Source organism: Hippopotamus amphibius, chromosome 8 (genome assembly GCF_030028045.1).
Source record: "Hippopotamus amphibius kiboko isolate mHipAmp2 chromosome 8, mHipAmp2.hap2, whole genome shotgun sequence".
In the NCBI taxonomy this organism is placed as follows: Eukaryota; Metazoa; Chordata; class Mammalia; order Artiodactyla; family Hippopotamidae; genus Hippopotamus; species Hippopotamus amphibius.
Window position 1 is genome coordinate 141,406,042 of NC_080193.1, and position 10,982 is coordinate 141,417,023.

The 10,982-nt window shown below is 41.7% G+C and overlaps 1 protein-coding gene across 1 annotated transcript in view; it reads right to left on the reverse strand.

Moving 5' to 3' along the window:
* SCN7A (sodium voltage-gated channel alpha subunit 7) overlaps nucleotides 1-10,358 on the reverse strand; it is a 76,236-nt gene extending 65,878 nt beyond the window's left edge. Inside the window, exon 1 of the mRNA XM_057746816.1 lies at nucleotides 10,256-10,358. Coding sequence (XP_057602799.1) covers nucleotides 10,256-10,265 — 10 coding nt within the window. The 5' untranslated portion in view covers nucleotides 10,266-10,358. The remainder of the gene's footprint in view (nucleotides 1-10,255) is intronic.
* Between the last annotated feature and the right edge of the window lie 624 nt (nucleotides 10,359-10,982).

The window sequence follows — 10,982 nt, forward strand, 5'->3', positions numbered from 1 at the left end:
TTGTCTTTACCTTAAAAAAGCCCATAAACAAATACTGAATTCCAGTTAACTATATGAACTATGAAGTGTTTATGGGTGAGGCCTAATGGTATTTGCAACTTATTTTGAAAGGCATCAAAAAATAAGAAGAATTAATTGATGGCTTGAATAATGCATAGACAGATATGTGATAGAGCAAATACTATAAAGTGACAATTGAAGATACTAGGTAATGAGTGTATGGGTGTTCATTGTACAGTGCTATCAATTTTTCTACATGTTTGAAATATTTTATAATAAATATTTGAAGAAAAAGTTTGGTTTTGGAGCTCCTATCTGAATTCAAATCTGGGCTTTAGAACTTTCTGTGACCTTGAGCAAGGCACTTAACCTCTCTATGCCTCATTTTCCTCAACGATAAAATGGGAATAATAAGAGTATTTACCTCATAGGGTAATATGAGCGTTGAATGAGTTAATAAATATAAAGCACCTAGAACAGTGCCAGCCAGGTACTACACACTCAGTAAGTACTAGTTACTATTTTTTCATCCAGGTACTACACACTCAGTAAGTACCAGTTACTATTTTTCATCCTTTAATGCATAATATTTTTTTGTTTAACCATCTTTTTAATTAAAATTACTGCCTTATTTCTTGGAATTTATAAAGGGAATATGCAAAATATAACTTAATTTCTTACTGACAAATCAAAATATTAGTGGTATTCAATTACAATAATCAACTGTATACTGTGACATAATTTTAAATAATTTTTAAAACTCAAAGTTTTGTTTTTTACATTTTCTCCTTTATTTATTTGTCTCTCATTTATCATCAGACTTTCAGACTTTATTCTTCCTGCTTTCAAGTTGCTTGCTTCTATCTGCTTCTTCTTCTAACAATTGCCTCTAACTTGCTAGGTGTAAACACAGTGGTAGTCCAAGGTCTCCAATGAAAAAAAATAATCAACCATTATTTTCTTGTCCTGAGACATAGCCTAAAGAGTTGAGATTGATGAATGATGACTCCTAGGTTAATAAGGCAGAATGTACTTCTCTTAGATTCCAAGATCCCTGTCAGGTTTAGAAGAAGCTGATGATATTTCTTTTTATTGTAAGTATAATCCAAAACCTCACATTAATTACCTGATGATTTAAAGTCCCACAGGTAGAAATATTTCTACACGGGAGGACTGATTGAAAGGCGGCTATCAGGACAGACCAAACATCTGATGAAAATAGCCCTTATACTCCTGTGGATATATAAGTTCTACCCGCCCCTCTACCCCACCCAAGCCAACTCAAGCCTCACTGCATTTACTGCAGAACTAACTTATTTTCTTGGATTTTTCTCATATTTGCATCTCTTTGCTTCAGTGTGGCTAACATTTTCTTTATTCCAGCTCTTTTTCTTGCCTCTGAGATTGTTTTACTCTTTCCTGACTTAAATGACTTTTGATTTTTGGCTCTTATCTTTACATGCCCCGCAATTGTATTCTCCCCAGGGTTTAGCCAGTTTTCGTCCAGGCTCCTCCATTTGTGTGCCTAACTTAGGACTGACCTACTCTGGGCTTTTTGGTGGCTTCAGATTTCCTGATGGCTCAACTCTATCCTTCCTGAGATGTCCTAACCCATCTCAGACCCCTTGGAACACATTATTGGAATATGCTACCTTGCAGAGAGTGGTTGTAAAACAAGTGAGTTCCTCAAAAAGATATAATAATATATACTTATTTTTATTTATATTTCTATATTTTAGCATTTTAATTTCAGACATTTTTCAAAAGTGAGCTCCAGTTTTCCTTTAAAAGATCGTTCCTACAGTTTGATAATATCATATAGGGCAATAAGTTTAACCATGGTGTTTGCTTTTGACATTCACTTTTTAGCAATCATTTGTGGAGCATATATTTATGAAGTGCCAAGCACTGTGCTAGGTATCAGTGCTGGAAATATTAATAAAATATAGTCACTGAATTTAAGGACAATGGGAGACAGACTTGTAAACAAATAAGAAGCAAGTTATCTTGGTCATCTCTGAAAATTATTGTTTCAAGAGTAACAGAGACTGAAATTAAAATCATCTCCAACACTGGCTGGCCTAGATTCTACAGAGTGTATGTCAAATTTTCCCTCATCTTCTTGAGGGAGGGAGAAGTCTAGGACATTAAGCTTCAGAATGGCACAGTCAATATACACAGGAGGATTAGAAGATCTTAACCAGTAGCAGATAACAAAGTCTATCTGCACCTGACTGAGAATTTTCTAAGAACAATGAACAGGAAGCTCAGTGGCATTTGAAATACCAAGAAGGGATGCAAATCACTGGGGACAGGATCCCAATGAGGGTCTCCTGCCTCACTAACAAATGCCACTATGACAGTGATAAAGGCAATGGAAAGCCAGGTTGCCAGGAACACAAAAGGTAAAGCTGATTCCATCTTAAATAGTCCTACTTGAATCTTCTAAGACAACAAATGCTTTGATTCCCTACTGATGAGTCTGGGAAAGTGGTCTAACTCAACACTGTAAACCTCTCAATGTTCCCAGTTTCTCTAGATGTTCTCAAAACTTCTACTGCTTTGTGAAATTGGCCTCTAGGGTTTCTGAATGATCCCGTTACACTGAAAAAAATAAGCAAGTTTTAAAGGAGCCAGGATCTTCCTAGAATTGTATTTCTCATGAACCCAAGGACCTGACAGATCCTTGACCAAAAATTTCTGGTCAGTGGCCACAATAAGGGTTAACAAGTAAAGGAAAAGTACCCTCTGCCACTTTGCAGAGGAATGCAAAGGGGCTCTGTCACACAACCAGATTCTGTAAGTTATCTTCAGTCCTAATGTTCCTGATGCAACTGGTTCCCCTGAGATGTAAGACCTGATCTCAATATTTGTTCAAAAAATCCAGAACTAGAACTATACCTTGGAGCTCTTGCGGACCATTCACAACCAGCTGACCTCCTTAGGCACTTTCTTAATCTCCAGAAAGACTGTAGATTTTCTCAGACCTTTATTGTTGCCCAGCTTCTGAGCAGTGGAACTAAGCTCATAGAACCACAAACCATGTCCTAAATCTGCAGTCAGATGGAAGAGCTCTGAATCAGTTGTCATAAAAGGCCAATCATTAACCTCCAGCACCTACTGTGGCTCTGGGTTAGCTTGAGATGGGCACAAAACCTTCAACAATGTACCACAGCCTGAGTGGCTGACTAGATGTGATCATGTCAAATCTGCAGTTTACGACTCCTGGGGCCTCTGAGACAGTGGAGAAGGGAAGAGGGTCGTGAACTCTGATCAATATCCTGGTACTGAGAGTTGTAGGGAAAGAAAACCCTCTCAGTGCAGCAGATTTCAATGATATCAGCTCTTGACGGCATATTAGAAATCTGGTGCTAATGTTGAATATCTAGGAGTCAGCGGCCCAACCCAGCTGGACAATTTCAGATTCTCTTGGGCTGGGGTCCCTTGGGATGAATCTAGTGCAGCCTGCTAGAGAGAAAGATTCCTTTGGCTGATAGCCACGTTTCATTCAACCACCTTCATAAAGTAAGCAGGGACATCATTACATTTTCTTCCGTTGCTTTTTCTTGTCTGATATCCTAAGTATGAGAGACGAAGCTTATACCGGAATTGCTGAGGCAAATACTCACTTTAGAATATCACTTCTCCAAAAGATCACATGTGTTTCACCTCTCTGGGCACCTTATCTCTCTCAGCTCTAGAATTTTCCTTATTCTGTGGGTGCATTGACCTAAGCAGGTGTTGCCATTCTGCCACAAAGGTCCTGGTGCAAAACAGGTCTTAATTTTGAAATAAAAAATGTAACTGGGCATCGATCTTATGTTTTACTCCCGGTTCCCTCCAAGATAACAAATCTAGCTTCTTCCTTCCACTCTTTCCAACCCCCTCAATCTCATAGTTAAGTAGCATGACCAGACGTTACGGGGTTCTGGGGACAGTTTGGGTTTATGTCTGTTGCTGAGAACTAATTATTAACGGCATTCTATTTCCTTTTCCAAAGCATCTGAGTTAGATGATGAATGACACAGCCACTCAATCAGTGGGCCAATGCTCAGGCTCTCTGTAGCTTAGTTACCCAGAAGGGGCTGTGTGGATAAATGGTATTGTCTATCAACAACTGCAGCTGCATCTTCTCAGAGATAATGAAGGCCAGGGAAGAAAGGGGATGCCAGAAGTCAATGTTTTTCCTCCCCCTCCTCTCCCATTCTTTGTTGCTTCCCTTGTCCCTCAGTTTGACTCTTAGATTGCAGCCTGCCAGTAACGCAGTCAAGCTGTGAGGACAGATTCTGCACATGTAGGAGGTGACTGCCCAGAGCAGTCACAGCCTCCTCACTTCCATTTTCCCCACCTTAGGGAATTAAAACTACAGCATCTACATAATTAACCTATACGCTTTCTGGGAAGCTGGAGTTGATCCTAGGGGTGAGAAACAGATGCTAGAGTAGCTTTGCCAAAGAAAATTACAAAATGTTCTACTCTAAAACAGATAATACGTATTTATTTATTCTCTTAATACATTTACCAAAAGATTTAGGGTAGCTTACAAAGCTGTAGGCCACAGAGCAAGATAATATAAATTAAGAAAAATGAAGCAAAAATTAGGACCCATAGAGTAAGGATAACTTAGCAAATGTCAATTTCACTCTGACAGGAAATATAGGAAATAAAGGATAAAATGACTTAGTTTCCAAGTTATTTTGAAACAATTATGCTCTCTATCAGACATGGACAATGCAGCAAGCCTCTTGCACCAATTACATTCAGATAATTGTAAAAAAAAAAAAACAAACTAATGATTGTAATGACCAGGCTGATAAACATTTGGAAACTAGAAGGTACTGCATGCACAAGTGAAAGAGACACAGTTAATGTGATGATTAACTGGAATCTGTATTATTGAGAATGTAGGAACCACAGCTGCTTTAGTGAAGTGACCAATTGAGATTATATTTTTGTTCACTGACCTCTTGACTGCACTGCATAGATATATCAGCCTTATATTTCATCTTTCCCAATTCTGTAACGACTCACAGCTAAATTCTCTTTTCACCAGGGGTTCTCTATAATTTTTTCTTCTCCAGGTTCAGAACTCAAATGATATTAGATGCATTGCTTTTTTCTTATAAAGGATACAAAAATATTATCATTTTCTTTTAGCAAGCATAAGGAAAGATGATTCACAAAATCTTGAAATATATGGATAAGATTAAAACAATCAATAATTTTAACAGTAAAGCTCTAGAGTCATATTGGAGACTCTTCTCAATGGATGCAATCTTTGGCAGGCTAGGATATGGAAGTAATGGGCCCTCTCTCACAGTTCAGGTAAGAGTGTGAATAAGTGCATTTTTTTCCTGAAGGACTGCTTGGTAATACTTCCTAAAATAAAGTTGCATGAACTCTTTCGCCCAGCAATTAAACTGCCTTTTAATGAATATTTTGCTGAAGTTTGAGTCTGCGTTCACATGGAAAGATTCCTCAGATAAATTAGTGAAAAACAAAATTTTGAGACCAGCTTGCACTGCGCTCAAAGAACGGCTTTGAATAAAATGTTTTATGAGGATTAGACACACAGTAGCACATATGCTAGCACGTGCTTGATGTTTTCCCTCTGAGAGGAAGGTAAACTGCTGTATCTATGGAGAGGGACGGAAAAGGTGTCAGAGGACTCTGTTGCCTTCTGGTTAGTATTTCTATACTACTTGAACATAATTTACCATGTACACGTATTACTAAAATCCAGAAATGGAAAGTTTACATACTGACGGCTTGGGAATAAAGGACAGATGGACCAGAACAACACCAATCCACCTGGCATTTTGCAGCTGTCTGTTCCCCTTGGCTTCAACCTACCTGGTTTTCTGCTTTTGGATTATGGTTTCACTTTAGCTGCTTGCTTCCTGTTTAGCTTTGATTATCTGACTCCTACACTTGCACTTCCCTCTGGCAGACAGTTTATCTCGCCTGGCTTAATTGACTTTTTCCCCTTTGTCCCTGGACCTGGATTCTGCCTGCAGCTGTGTTCTGTAACTGGGTAGGCCTATTTTGACTTCAATACATCCACTTAATTCTGGACTCAACTCCCTTACCGTGCCAATTTCAGCCAACACATTCCTAGAATATGTCATTCTGCAGAAGAAAACTGTAAATAAGTAATTTTCTCAAAAACATGCACTGCCATTTTACTTTGATTTTATTTCTCAAGATTTTTTTTTTTTTATTCCAGCCATTCTTCTACATTCAAAAACTAGGAAAACAGCTTTGGAAATAAACAACTACCAGCAAAAATCCAAAGGGACAGGTGCCATTTTTCCCCATCTTTCCCCAAATAAAAGTTCTCCTTTGAGAACTGAACTCTCCCCAAGTTTTGTAAACTTGAATTCTAGCGATGGTTCATTAACATAATCAGGATCTGAGGTCTCTGTAAGTGTCATATTTCCAGGGAGGAGGAGTTCAGGTCACACATTCAGAGTAGTACCAGAGTCTTAGCACCTGGTCTCTTTTCACATTCACTTAGAGGAATGAGCCCAAGAAAGGTCGGCGCGGTTTCGAATGCCCGGACAGGATGCAGCACAGGAAGCGTCTATGGGAGATGGAGTCTCACCAGGGTGAACCATTATGACTGCAATGAAAGCAGGGAAAGTTCTAGGAACATGAAGGAAAGTTGCCTGGGTTTTAATTATGCACACTTAAGCTTCTCTATGGCAACCGCATGGTTCACTAGCAGAGTCCCTTGTTTCTATGGATATGACAATAACTTCTAAGCTGTGCCTGTCCAGTCCATCAAAATAAGCATGTTGGGGAAACGCCAGAATCTTTTCAGAATTAACTATTCTTGTGACCCTAGTCAGTCAGAGCCTTGACCAGAGGAATCTGGCCAGAGACTATTTAAGAGCTCAAGAGGGAGGAATGTATTCTTGCCTCTGTTAGAATAACACAAAAGAGAGCTTGTTATGCATGTATCTTCTATACTCAGTAGCAATCCTGAGACCTCCTGGCTTATGGCTTTAGACGCCACTGAATCTGTGGAATACAAAATGTTAACAAATTCCAGAACTGGCGTATTCACTGGAACCCTAGAGGCCTCTTAGAATTGGCTATTTACCTTTGCTTCTGATCATCTGAAACAGTTGGCCTGCTTTTCCAGGGTCTACTTGTACTACGCCCAAAACTACAAATGTGGTTTCAAATGTGGAACCAAACACACAGACACCAACTCTTTCTCAAGTTGGAGAGCAACTAGAGAGGAGCCTTGAAACATATCAGGGTGAGGCAGGATACGGACCAGTGCCAAAATTATAGCCTATAGTTAGGCTCTTAGACCTTGCAGCCTCTGGGAGCGTTCAGAGAATGAGAGGCTGGTGAATGGGAAGCCTCACCCTGGCATTTAAAGCAGAAGGGGAGGAATATTCCACTCAACGCCATATACTCAACCAGGGACTGTGGCCCCCAAGTCAGCACGCTCTTATGTTCCAGTTTAAAACCAAGTGCCCTGGACTAATCTCTGACTTTTAAAATCAGAATTTCCCTGGGTGGGGCTTCAGCATTTTCCTCGAGCCCCTGTTTGATGCTAATACAGTCAGTCTGGCACCTGACTGTCACCACGGCACCTGACTGTCACCACAGTCAAAACTATCTATAGAGTTGGCTGTATCAGTCAGCAAAAGCTGAGTCAGTCTAGTCAGAAATACTGTGTATGCAATAGGAATATCTGGTAGCCAGACATGGGGTCTTCCCCATCAGCACAGAGCATGACCGGAATACTCCTGGTTTATAAAGAGCAATGAATGAGCAAATACATGGAACTCGTGATCCCAGCAAGGCAAAGAGATACAGACCAGATGGAGAACTTCCCTGGAAGCCCACCAATGAAAGCTTTCTCTTCAGCCTTAAAGGTTCCCTCTTTCAGTGTTGTAGAGGTGAGACCTTGTGTGCATGGCCTTGGTTAGGCTACATTAATAGAGGAGAAGGGGACCAGCGCAGGGAAAAATTAGATCTGTCCATACAAGTTAGTGTCATGTGATGGTGAGTAACTATGCATTGCTGATAGCTAATCAAGGTGGGCAGACTTTGCAGGTGTCCTCTCACAACGGACCAATCCTGATACGCATTAGTGGAAATAATGGGATCAGACGTCCAGGAATCAAGAATGTCTCTTTCATGCTAATGCCTCTACCATACGCTTTCAAGAGAGAGTCTATGGTGGGGCTGTGGGTCAGTCTCTGAATGCCCTAGTTGCTTCACAGATCCTGTCATAATGAGATCCAGGGCTGGGGCATATTAGGGTACTTCTTCCCTAAGGGAGGGATTGAGCAAAATGGTGTCATTTCCATTTCCAGTGTGCTTTAGACCTGCATTCACCCTACCCGATCAAAGTGAGTGGGACTGTAAATCAGCTGCCCTCCCAGAGCCTCTCCCACAGGAGACTGTGATACAGAATGCCCGGTTCCTGGATGCTTAGCGCTACAACCTCTTCTCCAGTGGAGACTGATACACAGCAACATGTGGACCATGTCCTTTGGAATCTGTTGGTTCCTTTCCTGAGCCTACATCCAATTTCATGTTTTTTCCCTATTGTTTTAAGCACACTGGTGGTAAAAAGGGAGCTCACAGTACCTCTCCACTCAGTGCAGAATTCTGATAAATCCCAGCAGTCAAGAATAGCGTATTTATGCCTAAACTTTGATTTCTCCTATGTTAATTAATGGATCAAACAAATTCAGCAATATCCACTATACTTGATGGTTTCATCTCAAGGTCGTAAGAGCATATTCCTAAAACAAAATTTAAAACTAAAAAAAGAAAGAGGGTAAAGCATATTGTGAGAATATTCAGAAGTGTTTAAATATGAATTGTCAGCCAAAGCACACAATTTTGTGAGGATGGAGGCTTACAATTTAGAATATAATTTAAACTGTACTGGTGGTGGAAGGTCATGATCTGCATTTGAATTTCACTTCCTCTAGTGTAAGGCCTGTCAAAACCTTTTTTTTTTTTTTCTTATATTGAACTGGACTTTAAATGAGAGCTAGAGAGTGAAGTGGATAAAAATGCAGAACAATTCCTTATATAAGCAACAGTTACACATGACATTACCTTTACAAAACCCTTCATGGAATCTCTGTCATTTAGTTCTTATCAGCATCTGTAAGTTTTTTTATGTGTCATTTACAAATAAGAAAGATAAAGCTTAATCAAACATTAAATAACTTCGACATCACAAAAATGGAAATCAAGTTTTATATTGCATTCAAAGTTTTCTTCACTGGAATTCCAGCTCATCATTGATTAGCCAGGTAACCTTATCAAATTATTCCTCTTGGGCCTTACCTTCTTTATTTGTACAACTAGAGGCTGGATTACAGAAACTTTAATCAGGGATGGTCATAGCAGGTACGGTGCTCAGGACTTTGTTTATTACAGGACCCAACTTCCTTATATTTTGCTATAGCCAGGAAGAAAAATATCCACAAAAAGCACCATCCAAACTCCTCCTCATTTCAAGAGATTTTTCTAGCCAGTATCCAAACTTGACTCCACCATTTCCATTAATGAAAGGACCCCATTGGTGTGTCATTCCACCTGTATTCATCATTTGTCCTTCTTAGACCAATATCCTAAGTATTGGAAGCAACGTGTAACCAGAGTCACAAGGAATACATCATCATCACTTTTAAAAGGAAACCTTCAGAAGCTATGCATATTACAGAGCCAAACAATGGAAATGGAAAAACAAAAACCTGTTGGTCCAAACAATACCAAATTGCCCAGCCATTTAAATTGGGCACACCATTGCCCATCACATTGTGCTACAAATTTTATACTGTTGATTCTTACATGAAAAGCACCAGCCTTGAAATCACTAAGTTACTTGGAGTAAGAGATAAGATTCCTTAGACGTATACTCCATCCTGCATAAGCTTTTATTCCTTCTGTTCTATCATTGTGTCATGTAACCATAAAAGTCATTACCATACAGGGATTTTAGAAATTTTACACTAACAGAGCATCTTGGTGTTTAGAAGCTTACCTGGTGGGATGAGAAAACTGACCACACATACATACAGCGCAGAGCACACCTTCACAGACCGTTACTGCTCTTGAAGGAGCTCTCTTAATTCAAGTCCAGAACCTCCTGCTGGGTCCCTAAGGGTGTGTATGGGGTGGGGCAGGCAGGGTGGGTCGGACAGGCTGGCAGCAGATGGCAGCTAGCACCATCCTGGGAATGGGCACTCAGCAAGAAAAAGGCACTTACTTGCTACCATGTGACGGGTCTCCACCAGCACCTAAGGGAACCCTGAGAAGCTGGGCTCCTTGGAGTCCCTTTCTCCTCCTGGGTTTCTCTTTCCTCCAAGATCTCTGGTTTCCCGAGCTCTGGTTGCTCAGGAGGTGTTGCTAGGGTGGCGTATGCCCTCACCAGCGGATGCCACCCAGGCCACGACAGCTCAGCAGTACACGGACCCCACCGAATTGCCGGCTGGAAAGAGTCTCTGGTGCGGCTGCCCAGCCGCTGACCCAAAGAACCCTGCTGCCCAGATGCGCCGCGGAGCCCCGCCCGCCGCCTGGAAGCTGTTTTTGAGCCCGTCTCACTCCTCCCTCCCCTCTCCCAGCCACGCCACCTTCGCCCCCGCCCGCATCCCCGGGCCGGTGCTCGACTTCTGCCTCCAGACCGGGCGTGCGCGGGGGATATGGACGGAGACCCGGCGGCGGCGGCGGCGGCGGCGGCGGGCACGGCGGCAGCTGCGGTGTCTCCTCCACCAGCTGCCCGGGAAGGGAGGGGCGAGAGCAGCTGGATGGGTGAGGAGTGGGAGCGGGAGAGGACTGCGAGGGCACGAAGGAATGGAGAGTAGAGGACGAGCAGGGATGCAGCTGGGGGTGGGGGAAAAGACGTGAACAGGAGAGCCCGGAGCGGGAGAGGAAGAGAAGGCGCAAGCTCAGGTCTTTATCTCGGTAACGTGCTCTCTCTCCTTGCCTCCTTGCCC